The sequence below is a fragment of the Ciconia boyciana genome, chromosome 6 (assembly GCF_034638445.1).
Source record: "Ciconia boyciana chromosome 6, ASM3463844v1, whole genome shotgun sequence".
Lineage (NCBI taxonomy): Eukaryota > Metazoa > Chordata > Aves > Ciconiiformes > Ciconiidae > Ciconia > Ciconia boyciana.
In genome coordinates, this window is record NC_132939.1 from 63,498,670 (window position 1) to 63,513,229 (window position 14,560).

The following is a 14,560-nucleotide window of genomic DNA, read 5'->3' on the forward strand; positions in this document are numbered from 1 at the left end:
AAATGAACTTTTCCTCCATTATCCTCCTCCCCTTCAATACCACATGTACTGAAAAAGAACACAGGGCAATTCACACAATTTACTTACATGAAAAAAATCAGACCACATGGATATAATCAATCCCCTTGCAAGATTTCAAATAAAACCAATACCAACTAAGAATGTATTATTTATTGCACTTGTGGAACCTCTGAAAAAACGTCATTTAGGAACTAAAAAAACCAGAGCCAAATAAATAATTTGTTTTCAATTAATCAGCAGCACCAGAAAAGAAACCCAGCCAATTTGAGTCCAACGATTTATTTCATTTTCATTATCTTTCATGCTCAAAGTTAAATCTAGATAATCTTTGAAACTATATTTCCCTTAAAACCTCAAAGTCTTTCATTAAAGTACAACAGCTTCAACTTTGAGCCATAAAGGGAAAAACCCAGAACTCAGAAGCTGCGAAAAAATAAAGTGTGACATACCTTTGTGATTAACTTCAGCTAACAAGAATATGCATGCACTGGTGATTAATTTCACCTCAAATTTCTCATAAAAGCTTCTGCATAGTTACATATTTGCTGTATTTTCAGCTCACAGTTCAATGGCTGCTGCGAAAAATTTATTCTGAGGTTAATGCACCTCCTGCTGAATGGGTTTAAAATGGTGATCTCATTCAAAATGCCCTGGATTGCTTCTCAAAAGGACAGCCCTTCCCTGGCTTTGTAGACACCACAGAATAGTGATCTTCATGTCCCTAACCAGAAGACTTACTGTTAATTCTGGCAGAATTAACACCATGATTTCCTATATGTCCAAGAAAACATTAGAAATCTGGGAAGGGAGCAGAAAGGAAAGAGTCCAACTTCACAGAAACTGAAGAAATCAGAAAAAAAAGCCAAAACGTAGTTTTAATAGCTGAAAACATCTTTCTCTTATGTAGCTCATTAATGCTGTGCACTCTTTCCTTCTCCAGTGTTTAGTAAAAATAAAAAAAATAATAATAAAAAAATCATTGTTTGGCTTAAATCTTGGCTTGCAAAAAAAATGCCATTAATAATAGGTACAAGCATGCTATCTTTCATTTTATCCCAAAACACATATTACTCTTTAAAAAGATGGATAAACCAGACTTCAATCAGGATGTGGTTATTTTATTTATGTTGGGTAATCTGGAAACCCTTACCTACCTCTTTTTTTTTTTAAATAATTAAAAGAAAAAGATATCCAATATTTGACTCTAGCTAGCATTTGAAGGAAGATGGGATCCAACTCTTAAATCAGCAAATTTCATTACCTGAGCCATATACCCCTAATGCTTTTGAAAGCTTATTAAAACAAACATGTTGCCCTGAAGACTTCACAAAAAGGTTCAGGCCCAAAAAATAAGAAAAAGACAAGAGTTGCTTGATCCAACTGCTCCATCCCCTAAAATAATCTAACAAGTTACTTAACATTTTCTGAGAAGAGATTCCCCAGATAAGATTTCCAGTGGATCCTTTCATCCTAACATTCTTTCTTTGGATGCAAACCTGAACGTTAGCTTATTTTGCAGGTAGCTCCTCTTTCTGCCAGGCAATTCATATCAAAGCTATTCCAGGATCCTATTCCCATTGTGTCCACTCTCTCTCCTCTCAGCTGACATAATGCCAATCATGTCAAAGAACAGAAACTAAAAACTCAAGGGCATAGTGAAATGAATTGTTGGAACTGATGCAGGCTGAACAGCAAACAGATGGTCAGCAAAACCATGAGAACCGAATGGGAGGGGAGACAGACAAATGACTAACAGCACAGGTCAGCTTCACTCTGGCAGCGTCTCATCAGAAGTTTTTTTGCTTTGTAAGCTTTGGAGTTGGTCTTGTTCTACCCTGATCTGCAGGTGTACAGACTTCATCTACAATACTGCAAAGTGCTTTCATCAGGAATGCAAAGTCACAATGGCAATTAGGTGGGCCAAGGATTTCTCCCATCCCCTCTACCAGACTGCAGTTCCCAGAATTCATTAGCTACAGAGCTCACCCTTTCCTCAAAATCCAGGAAGACAGAGATGTGGGACCTGAGGAGTACACTGGGGGCTTGCTCAGTATTCAAATGGTCAGATGGTCTATTTTAGCTTCCCTCTTCCCGCTGAAAAAAAAACCTATTAAGGGCATCTAATACACTGGACTGTTAAAACACCATCTGTAAATGGCAAGGACTCCCCTAATTCAAGATACCTTTTGTAACTGCCTACTGGAATGCACACGAAGTTTTTTCCCTTGCCCCACAGTTGAGGGTTTCATTCAATCACCTACCGTTCCTACTAGTGGGTACAGGAATCCAGCACCAACACTGGCCCGAATGTCTCGGATTGGCAGAATAAAACCCGTAGGTGCTCCTTTTTGTTCAGGGTCATGAGACAATGATAAGTGAGTTTTAGCCATGCAGATTGGCAGGTTTCCAAATCCCTGGGAAAGACAATGAAAAGAAAGAGAGAGAAAGAAGGGAGAAGTAAGTGAAAAACCAGTAACCTTTCCTGTACACAAATGTAATTGCTCTATTCCGCCATTCTCTGCAGACATCAGACATTTTGTCAGGACATTTTACTCCTCACCAACTGCTTCATCCACAGCTTGTCAGATCCGTTGACCATTCTGCATCCCCATTCCTTCTCTCTCAAAGTCTCTCCCCACCCCCCCACTAAGTATTAAAGAAAGAACCACCATGGATGTGCCCCCCACACATCCAACTGAGGAAAAAATAAAGGTATGGAAGTGTTAGATGTACAATCTTGATAGCTAACTTACTTTCTACTCTCTTCCCAAAACATTCATTTAAACAGCTCAGAACTAAAGTTCTTGTTCAGCTGAGGTCAGTTAATTAGAAATGTTTGATCAGTATAATTGCAGGTTGTGAGGAAGTAGCCAATTACATGGCTATGGTATTTTGATAGACTTGTAAAGGAATATACAAGAAACATGAAAGTGATTTACAGTAGTAAATGGACTGCAAAAAAAAAAAAAGAAAATCGAGCACACTGTAAACAAAGAATAGCTAGTTCTCACATTGCTCTTCTCTTCAAAGCCCTTTACTGACCTTAATTAATGCAGAAGCAAGTAAATTCACAAGAACGTCACACTAGAGAAGAGTAAAAGCAACACAACAACCAGAAAGCATCTAATTCACCAACCAGATGCCAGGTTCAAAACTTATAAAAGTAGATTTTTTTCCCACAAGAAGCATTGTATCACCTGTGGAACTCTTTCCCCAACGTAACTGCGACTGCCAAAAATCCATATGGGTTCAACAACTGATTAGACAACTCAGTGGAACAAGATTTAAAAAAAAAAAATCATCAGAGACTATTTAGCACCAGTCTGACCACCTGTAGTTCCCTAATTCCCAAATTCCTGAAGGATTGGAGAGTATAGTAGAGAAAGATCACTGAATCCTCCTGCTCTTCTCTCCCCATACACTATCATAGATGTGCTACTGGGCCAGATGAGTTCTGTCTTCTCCACTAGAAGCCAGGGCCAGTGTCTCCCTCCCCGTACTACCTCCTCTTCCTCCTCTGCCATAGCAGCATCCAATGAGTCCTGGACAAGGACACGATTTGAGTGATGATTCCCTTCATGCATAGTTTGAACGCCACTGTTCAATACGAGCATTTTAAATGAAAAGCACCACTGGTATCAGGTGATGTGGAAAACTTACTTGCTTAGTGTACAAGGTTACTTTCTCCTGTGCTTCTGGAAGTAGCTCAATGTCACTTGCCCCGTAGATCTGCTGTGCAATAAGCCTGATCTTATCTATAATAGGGAGCTAGGAAAAAAAAAAGAAAAAAGAAAGACAGGCAGGTCAGTGTGGCCAAACTACAAAGAGCTGTAACATCACAGCAGCTTCACAATCCTTCATACGTGTTGTGCAATGCCCATCTGCAGATACAAGAGCTATTCCTATTTGCTGTAGAACAAAGCCATGCAGGAATTTGAGGGTTTTCAGGACAGGTTTCATTTACCTTGTTGCAGTTGTTTCTCTTGGTAAGAGGGCAAAACTAGTTTACTACAGTCCGAAACAAAAAGATACAGTATTTCTTATAAGCTGTGCTTGCATGTTAGTTACCCCTGCTGCAAAAGAGACATTTTTATTCTTTCTCAAGTCTAAGTCAAAAAGTGGACAAAAATAATTTGATGGAATACAAGTTAATGGTTAAATAAAAGCACAAATAAAACAGGTTAAACAAGAAAAATTGAAAGCACCTGTTAAAGAGCTAAAATAGATATAATGACATAGCTCTGTACCTCATTAGGTTCTTGAATAGGTGCTTGCTATTAAAGGAGGATTCAGGCCATAACCTGGGAACTAACAGTGAGTTCATTACCTCCAAGTCATCTGTCAAATTTGCTTAAGTACAAAGTCATTAGAAATATACACACACACACAATCTCTTCCACCCTGTAGTGTGACTCCATAAGCCTTACTTGCAGAGGCAGGGGAGGGGGGGGAAGTTAAAAATGGACAAATTCTGTTCCACAGCCTGTTGTATAGCTTCCCATCCTCAGCAACAAGTGCACCCAGAAGCTCTGCGATAAGGTAACAGGTTTGGTCAGGCTTGTTCCTCCAGTCCATGCTCTGAGAGGAATGCATATCTCAAGTTCAAGAAGTAAACTTCCCCTATCCTGGAACATGGCTGCCATGATAGAAACCTGTTTGTCATCTCTAACAGAGTCACAGCAGCATCTTTCAGTGTCAAAAGTAAACACTATTTTACTTGGTAGTCAAAAGAACAAGAACTGAGCAACTAGGTCTTTGAGACTGGTGGAATAAATGTTATGTTCTAAAACCAAATTTCTTCTCAGTTTCTCAGAGGAGCCTTTCAGACACCCTTCAGCGACTTAAGCTAGTGAAACCAATGGATCTCCACCTTACAAACAACATACCTCTAATACTACAAGTTCTTACCTCCACGTTATAGAGGAACCTGAAGTTGCTGGGTGTCTGCGATGCTCTCTGAACAGCTTGGGCCAGTGCAACTGCTCCTTTACCTCCCTCTGCCCAGTGAGTGCACTCCACAGCATCGAACGCTCCCGCTTCCTTTGCCAGTTGTACTACAAGGGCCAGTTCAGCCTTTGTATCTGTTCTGTAAGGAGAAAAGTTTGCGCATGTGGATCAGAGTGCACACACAGTAAATGAACTGTTTGTTCTAACCATTTTTCACTCTTCTTGACAACATCCAAAAGCCGTCCAAAGAAATCACAGAATCCAGCCATCAGGAAGCTGCTGAGGGGCTATCCACCACAGCCTTCTCCATCTTGGTGAAGGAAGCTACTCCACAGAGGAACAGACAGCAACAGGTAGCTCTGGAACTACATGCAGAAACCCATGACTACCGACAGAACAGCGTTCCAGACTTTCTGTCTTATCTGCCCTGTATTGGCAATGCAACTCCCATTTTCAGAAGCAAACTCAAAAAGGCATTAGTATTGCTGATTTAGAAGTGCTATATCATGTGCACGCAACCAGCTAAACCCCATAATTTCTCTAGATCGACCAGTATGCATTTACTTCAGATGAAGAATCCTTAGCTGGCTACTCTGCTTCAACTGGCATCAGCTTTAACACAGCAGTTCAAAGCCTTTCTGCTTGCATAAAAAGACCACACACAGATTTTATTTCCTGTGCCATACAATGTGCAGAGCCGAAAATGCTTCTTAGCGGGGCATAATATTCCATACAGCAGACCACTGAACACAGTGTGGTCGACAGCACAGGCACCTCACCATCTATTATGAGCTTATATTTCAAATTGTCACAGGCACCTTTTGTCCACAGTGATTTCACCAGTCAGGTTTAAGTGATGGCAGATAATAATCACTGATCATAAAATCCTAAGCTGATTTAAACTAAGGAATGCATTTGAAATGGCTAAGCAGAGCTCCCCTATTTATTCAGCATCTTCCAACAATGCAAAATGCTGCAAACAATACAATGACACTACTGAAAACAAGAGTTTGTGTTAAACATGGCATATGAAGTGCCACAGTTTTATTCCCATGCATCACTTCCATGTCCCAGCTCACTTACTTGAAAGCATTGACAGCCACTACTACTGGGACACCAAACATCCGTGCATTTTGGATTTGCTTGTTTAGGTTACTACAGCCTTTTGCCAACAGTTGAAGATTCTGTAAAGACAGCAAGCAGGAAGCACATTTTATCAGGGGCAGTGAAACTTTTGTTCCAAATCCACGATGTCCACAGCTAATGATAAAAATGTCAAAATGGGAATGAAACCACAAAGGCAAATCCCCAGTGCTGCTTTCTGAACAGTCCAGACCAGTGCACACTCTTGGATGGAAGACAGGAAAAGGAATGACTACTTCTAATGATCAATGGTTTCAGCTGCCAAGCCAAGGTAAAAGAAATCACTTTTTATCTTTTTTTGTTATTCTTAGTAAGTTAATACCTGTGCTCATTAACTCCCCACAGTAAAGCCTCATTTTCCTCTCTGACACATTCCTCTCTATGTATTAAATATCATTAGCAGTGAATTTCATGACACTTGTTTGAAGTCTGTGGCAACAGCTTTCGGTTTACACATATTTACATTTTGCAGCATCAGACACTATTCATGGAAATCCAGACATTTCATTCCTTCCTATGCAAAGAATAATCCATACAGAAAATCCACAAGTGAAAAAGCTGCACAGTTTAAAGAGAGCCAGACCAATTATTCAAGTGTACACAACCATTCAAGGCACAAGGATAGAAGCAGAGACTTTAGTTCACTTTCTTCTCTGCTTGCAAAGCGGGGGGGGGGGGGGAATAAAAACAGAAACTGCTGCTGCTAAGAGGAGAGTAATTAGAGAGGCACTTTGAGTATTTTCAGAGACAATATTTCAGCCAAGAAATTCCTCCATACTGAGAGGGTCAGGGGACACAGAGTAGATATTACTATGAAAAATTGAGCGCACAGACAATTGCACGAGCTCAGGAGAAACAAAAAGGCTCTGAATACTGGCTAGGTCAAGTACAATAAATGCTTGAAAGAGCAGAGCCAAAGTAACGTCATTAAAAAAAAAAAAAAAAGAGAGAGTGAAAGAGATGAACATTACAGCTTATATGAGGAAGCATTCCCCTGGCAGCTAAAGAAATGACACACTAGCTATCCAGGCGTGTACTGCATGACAATATCGTGTCATGACCGCAGTTAATTGGTCAACTGTCACAACAGCTAAAGGTTACCTCTTCCATGTACTCCTTCGGTAAAGGTACCCCAGCAGTGACCTGGGAAAAAAAGGAAAAAAAGAAAAAAGAAAGATGGAACCCCATGAGATTTTTATCCATGACAGCAATTTGTGCTTGGTTCTTATTAAACGGCATCAAGATACAACATTCTACTCCAAGCTGATCCTTTTTTCTGAGAAAAAAATAAAAGGAAGAATAAAAGACTGCAAGATGCACTCACAGTACAACAAATGACTAACTGTGGTAATATCACAAGTGCCCCAGCATACAAGCACTTCATTAGGAAAATAAAACAAGCAGGTATGTACCTGTAACATACAACAATGAAGCAGCTTACAAGCAACAGGGACGTATGGATTCCTTTTACAACTGCAAATCTCAAGACAATTACAAGCAGATCAAACCCTACAGGGCTTTAAGTGACTGGATCAGAACAACAGTAACAGCCCCTCAGGCCTAAAGAAAACCTTGCCTAGTACTTACTGCAGGCCCTCCTCCATGCATTTTCAGAGCTCGGACAGTAGCAACCAACACCACCACATGAGGCCGGAGACCAGAATAGCGGCACTTAATATTAAAGAATTTCTCCATGCCTATGTCTGCACCAAATCCTGCTTCTGTTACTAGAGTAGGAATTAAAAGAAAAGAAGCTTGTGAGAGGTTGCTGGGTGGAGAAATCATGCCCTGATTATATAAATCGGAAGCCTCTTCCAAGACAGAAAAAACCAAAGACAGTCACCATAAAAAAAGGCAGATCCCTCCCTGCAAAACAAACAAACAAAGCAAACAAAACAACACCCCACACACTTACCAACAAATCCCTCTTTACCCACAAGCTTCAGTGCTATTTTGTCTGCCAACACTGAAGAATTCCCATGTGCAATATTGGCAAAAGGTCCAGCATGAACAAACACTGGTGTTCCCTAGAAAAGGGGGGGTGTGGGAGAGAAAGAGAAAATCAGAGGGTACAATCTAGCAAATCTGCAGCATTTCAGGAGCTAAGTACTATGGTACCTGAAGGTAAAGAAAAATGCTTTTAGAAGACAAATCTTAAAGCCTTCTGATCAAACATTTGTTATCAGTAATAAGGACTACAGGGCAAACAGGATTATAATAATCTGCACAAGTGGAGATATTAATACGCTTAGGAAAAGGATGGCTAAATCCCAACAACTCTTCGTCATTCTCCTGCATCCACACCATTTAGGTTCCCAAAACACTTCCTGGCATTAAAGACAGCAGAACAGAGACACAGCAAAGCTTAGTGCATTTCCTTGGGGTCACCCCACGTGCCAATGGCAGACCTAGAAAGAAGCTAGCCTTCTCCCCTAGCCCTGAACCTTAGGTAGGAAACCACAGTAAACCTCCAACTCTAAGCCGAGTAAGCTCACGCTGACTGTGATGAATGAACTAAACCGGTTGCTTCTTGGCTCCAAGAACGCACGTATAGCAAATCATCTGTGCTCACCTCTAGTGTCTGCATGAGGTTTGGTTTTACAGCATCTTTCATCAAGACAGCCAAAGCACCAGTCACTCCCTAAAAGAAAAAAAGGGCAGTCAGTTTCCAGATGTACCGAGACCTTGAGACTGTTCCCACGCAGTGTCAAGGCTCTGCTTTTGTCCTGGTGAGCTTTCAGGACCAGAACCAGAAGTTGCTCTAAATATAACTAACTCTAGTCAGGGCAAGGCAGAATAATGACCTTTTACATCCTTGTAAGAGGATCTGTGATTTCTGCTGGGGGCAGCCTCTTGGTTGTGACCTTGCTTGGCCATCACTTTGTAGTGAAGGCATAAAGAACAATTGCTGTTTCAATGCTATAGCAAGGTTAGTAAACAATAGCAGTGAAAGAGTAACCCTTAGGTACGTATGGTTTACTGTAGCCCATTCAGTGGCACAAAGCTGGGAGTTTTTCAGGACAGTTGTTATAGATGTTGAAACACTGGACTACACTCATCACCCTGATATCTCAACTGCAGCATTACTGTCTTTCTTTTGCAGTATCTAAACACGCTAAGAAGTTTAAAGTTACACATATGTCAATGTTCTTGGGTTTTGCAGGTAGATTTGTCTTGGACTTTTTTCCTTCCTCATTTCAGCAACTAGGCTCTACATATTTGCCTTAAAATGTCATAACAAGCTGCTACATCCTGGCCAAGTCTCTTGTGCAGAAATAACTTTTAAAGTGAACCTCTGTGCCCATGAGAAAGACCAGGCTGACATCATGAAAGGCAGACACTGGAGGCTGTGTTTCCTCTGAGGTGCAGCAATATACCCTGCTGCAGCGATATACCCTGCTGCAATTCTGCTTCCTGCAAAGTGAAAGCTTGTGATTTTATCCACATCTGCTTTGGGAAGAGAAAATGAGGGTTTGGTCATCCTTGTGACTGACACAGCCCAGTAGAAACCAAACTGTCTGTTACCCAGCACTTGCAAAAGTAACTAGAATTGCGAGCATGGGTACTGAGCCAAATGTTCACAGCAGTTATGAAAACCTTGAACCATGATTTCTTCTTCTTCCCTTTTAATTTCAATTGGATTGCAGCACTCAATTATATGAAAGATTTTTTTTAAAGACGTTCACTGCTTTGTTTCATTAGTTTCAATCTTGCCACATGAAAGCTTATTTAACATTTAATGGATAAGCTTTAAACTTCAGTCATCTCCGGAATAATGAAAACTACAGAGGAAGATTTCCATGGCGACATTTCAGGCCTGTGTCACTCAGTGGCACTTCAATACATCCCATCTCTAAAAACCTGTAGTCAGTTTTTGATTCCACATTTCTTCCCAGTTTCTTTGCGCTTCCTGGCAGCACGGTCACGACACTAGTTATATCACAGCAGAAGGACCCAGACATCTTATTGTGCCAGTCTGGTCTCTGCAATCACCACGTTTTTGCCTGCATGAGGAGTATGTAACACAGTCCTAATGATGCAAGCCAATGGCTGCCATCACTGCAAACATATAGCATTCAAGAGAACTTGTTGGACAGGTCTGATACCATCCTCCATTCTGCAGTTGCAATGGACAAAATTCAATATAATTAAATAAAAAAAAAAAGTAAAAAAAGTCTTGAGATGAAAGACTTCTATCACCTGGACTCTACATAAAACTCAAAGCAACTCCCTAGCCAAGCACCATCTGCCTCCACTGCTGATGGGCAGGAGGAGATTCCTGTTTTCCAGAACAGGGTTTAACTCAGGTACTTAAGGTTAAACTGGCAGCATGCTAGCAGTAGGAATTAAAATCTCAAAGCTGCCTACAGAACTTTGGCACATGCCCTCCCTCATTCCCAACGAATGTCTCGTGTAAGGACATTTACAGATAAATGGTTCCCAGCCTAGCTCTTTTGCTGCAAGGCCAGAGTCAGGCCACATTGCTATTCTACTGTTTCTTAGGCTTATCCTGGGAGGAAGTAAAAGAAACAAACAAACCCCAAACACACAGGAAAACAAAAAAACTCATAGCAAGATAGCAAGAGTTGGGTAAGCCTTAGTGCTGTGTCCCACCTTGCTGGAAACACAGGTCAGGATACCCACTCTGTGGATTCTCCTACCCCACTGGAAAGGCTCATTCAGAAAATGCAAGACAAACCTCATTAACACCACATCATGCAAATTTGTAATACTCTAGTCTTGCAAAGCAGGCTGTGAAATATCTACTATACAGGACAGCAGTAAGTATCAATATCATACCTCTATTGACTAGTGCAACAGTCCGGAGCCCGTTGTCTGTCTTGAGGCCAAGTGGCAGAGCACAGTTCACATACAGGGCTCAATTCCCCTTCCCTTCTCCAAACAGGGTGCCATCTTCAAAACATTTATTGCAAGAAGGGTCTGGGGCACAGGCTATTCCCCGAAACCATGCCAAAGCACCATTTGGGAGAGTGCTAGTTGACACACTCCGCAAACATGCCAAGAACTGTGCTAATAATGATTGTATGGACAGCTGCAAGACAATGCTGCAGCTTGCAACTGCTGCTTAGGGCTGCTTTACATACTGGCAATAGACATCACCAGTCCTACTACATTCAGCATTTCATGCAGTGGAAATAAAGGATTTGTGTCCCTCACCAAAGGCTGCCTTATGGAGATCTTGCACTTTTTGTAAAGGGTTTGGCTTTTACAGCATTCACAGTCTCCCAGAATAAGATATTTCATAATCTGTAATTAAATTTGCACAAGGCTTTGTTCCTGCTCAATGTTTTCCTCGCTCCAGGGAGCCTGAGAAACAGGACGGTCAGCAGGATGCATTTTGAGTTCTTCCAATGTGTAAATATGCTTTTTATCTAGAAGCCACCATGTATTTCCCCATTAATTCCTATGGTGCTGGCATCAGCTTGACACACAGCACACCACACAGGACCCTTTGTCCCTGCCCAGGTCACACTCACACACACACACTCTCTGGGTAAGGTGCTAGCCATACTAAAGTAAAAAACCTTCATTAACTCCAGGGGCTAGGATTTCATCTTTGGTCTTCTATATGCTAAGGGTCTTTTCTGTACAGAACTGTCTCTATGCTTTTCAATCCAAGGACTTCAGAAGTAACAGGAAAAAGTTAGCATTTAAGAACTGAATGACTCTCTTACAAGGTCATCTGCTGTAACTGGTTCTCCTCTCTTGCTGGAAGCTACTACCATTCTGGCCAGTCGCTTTTTCATATCATCCAACCCGTCAGAGAGTGCTAGAACTGCCATGATTTCACTGCTCACCGTGATGTCAAACTGAGCCTGCAAGAGATGAATAAAGAATGTGAACTCATCAAGATTCCCTAGCAGCAATCCTTACCTCCATTAAATTCTTGAAACAAGGCCAATCACCATCATCATAACAACCCCCCCCCCCAAACAAACAAACAAAAAACCCCCCAAAACCCCAGACATACAAATATAAAATAAATCCAAGGCATTACTCTCAGAACATACTTCATTAATTTGGCCATTTAAGCTGGATTTTTTTCCACAAAATTAAGTAAAAACTACTTATTCCATTGGTATTACATGACTCTCTCCTGGCACATACATTAGTGATTCATGTAAGAATGCTTAACACTAACAAGTTATATTTTTGAAGACTGAGCTTACTAACTCATCTGATTATCACTAAACAGCACAGTAAATCACAAAAAAAAAAAAATCACATTCTATAGGAAATGAAGGGTAGAATTCATCTGACGTAACCCAGACACCTCCATCAAAGCTAAGCACCCTAGGGACATTTCAAGTCAATGGAAAGGCTTTTCTGAGCACAATTCATTTGAACTATTAATTTGACAGTTACTTAAGGGATAAGAGGAGTCACAGCGCAGATTGGGTATTTTACTCTATTGATTATATAATGAATCCAGACAACAAGCTCAGATACTGTGTCTAGTTTTGGCCAGATACATCAGATACATCCCACCCAAAGCACCTGCAGTGGTGAAGATTAGCTATTGCCATGCATCATATTTACGGAGGGCATCTGTGTACCACTGTTACTGTGCCACAGTCATCCCAGTTTGGGAAGCCAACGTTCAGGAAAAGAACAGGGAAGGAGGAAACAATGAAACTGAACACTGCACCAGTAGCAAATTTAACTGCTTGGTTGAACGGACTTTTTGCTTTCTCTTTAACAAGGTACTGGTAAAAGATGGAAATATCTGGAGTTACAAAAACTTGCTTTAGGACCACGTTTTTCAAAGTACTTTTTAAAACATGCAAGAAAAGGGAACAAGTACCATTCGTGAGAAGCCTTTTTCTGTTGGAGACTGTCCAATAGTGATTTTCCTAAGGAACCTGTCATTTGTATCCAGTACTGCGAGGAATGCAGAGAGAAAGATGAGAAGTCACGTTGCAAGTCATAAGTCACATCTATGCCCTATTACAAACATTCAGCTAGATCACCTATGAAGAAAGGATGGCCATTTGAGATATCGTCCTCTCCTAAAGAATGGCAAGTGCTACTTAACATGATTCTTCTCCAAAACTGAACTGTAACAGTTAAGATACCCACAGACACATGCAGACTCTGCACTGCATCCAGAGGGAGTCTACCTCCCTTTGCGTGTATTAACCACAAGTCCAAAGCCTCTCTGAAAAGCAGAGCTGCTAGTATTATTCCAATTGCTTTTTCACCATCATTAGTCAATGTGAAATCAGGAACTTATTACAGCCAAAAAAGAAATAAAATTATCATTTTATAAGTTAAGTGATAAAATGGTCAGATTCTACCATTTAGTGAGCATAGTTTCAGACAGCCCCATTAACTCAAATTACCTTAGAAACACAAACTATCAAATACTGGCTTACATTTGCTGTTTCTTACTATCTGCTTGAAAAATTCTAAGTATTTTATACAATATTTCCCATGAGGCAGACTACTTTAGCACCATTACAGGTTATGAAGCAAATTTTGGAGACTATATTTCACACTGTATTTTAATAAAAGGAAGAAAAAGCAATACTCTTGGGGTCTAAATAAGAAAAAAAAAAGTCCATATTTGAAATTTCTTTTGCTAGTGAAATATTAAATCTGCCAGACCAGACATTAAGCTTACCTTCAGGTATCTTTAAAAACCTTTTAAAAATCTGGCCTTTATTTGCTGTCAGTCCCCAACAGAGCAAGTGGACAGATTAAAACTGAGTTTAATCCCAGAGCAGAACCCTCTCCTTGCTCACAGAGCTTTCTCAGTCAGGTAAAAAGGCTGTTGGCTACAGTTGCCAAACTCAACTCTCTCAGTGACTGACAAATCCAGAAACACAAACTTGCACCAATTAGTGAAGTCTTAATCTTTGTGAATTCAGAGCAGATTCAAGCCCCTGCGTCAGACCCTTTAGAAACGGGATCCCAGCTGCTGGCACCTATCCCACCAAACACTCAGGAGAGGCCAGCCCTGCTCTCTTTTCCCATTTTCCCAGCAAACACAGTTCCTGCTGCACTTGCAAACCTTTCTTTTGACACAGGTTTTGTTTCTTAATAACTCTTTCATTTAACAGCTCTTGTACCTCTTTGCCATGTTATGGTGCCTGGGTCAATGTCCAATCTCACAAATAAGCTTACTTCTTCCTTTGTCAAAGCCGTAGGATCAGTTTTGTTAATGCCCAATTTCTATGGGAGGAAAGGACAAATAAGAGAAAAAAAAAGAGGTATGATGAAAAGATTCACAGAAATGAACCTTTCACTAGAGCAATGAGCCTTTGGCAGCAGCATCTGCACATTCAGAAACAAGGAGGGGCTGCCTTTTTGGTGCCCCTTCTCCTAGACCCCACAACAACGTAAGATGATCCATATCAGTAAGATGATCCTTATCAGTGTGTATCTGGAAGCAGAGCTTGCTGCTGCCCAGCTAGTAAAGGGCAAG

At 40.8% G+C, this 14,560-nt stretch overlaps 1 protein-coding gene across 1 annotated transcript in view; it reads right to left on the reverse strand.

Moving 5' to 3' along the window:
* Positions 1 to 14,560, reverse strand: part of MTHFD1 (methylenetetrahydrofolate dehydrogenase, cyclohydrolase and formyltetrahydrofolate synthetase 1) — a 44,285-nt gene that overhangs the window by 3,093 nt on the left and 26,632 nt on the right. The window contains exons 16-26 of the mRNA XM_072865123.1: positions 14,205 to 14,307; positions 12,938 to 13,014; positions 11,808 to 11,948; positions 8,684 to 8,752; positions 8,027 to 8,138; positions 7,699 to 7,838; positions 7,213 to 7,254; positions 6,052 to 6,152; positions 4,930 to 5,107; positions 3,682 to 3,789; positions 2,283 to 2,435 (exon numbers count right to left, since the gene is read on the reverse strand). Coding sequence (XP_072721224.1) covers positions 2,283 to 2,435; positions 3,682 to 3,789; positions 4,930 to 5,107; positions 6,052 to 6,152; positions 7,213 to 7,254; positions 7,699 to 7,838; positions 8,027 to 8,138; positions 8,684 to 8,752; positions 11,808 to 11,948; positions 12,938 to 13,014; positions 14,205 to 14,307 — 1,224 coding nt within the window. The remainder of the gene's footprint in view (positions 1 to 2,282; positions 2,436 to 3,681; positions 3,790 to 4,929; positions 5,108 to 6,051; positions 6,153 to 7,212; positions 7,255 to 7,698; positions 7,839 to 8,026; positions 8,139 to 8,683; positions 8,753 to 11,807; positions 11,949 to 12,937; positions 13,015 to 14,204; positions 14,308 to 14,560) is intronic.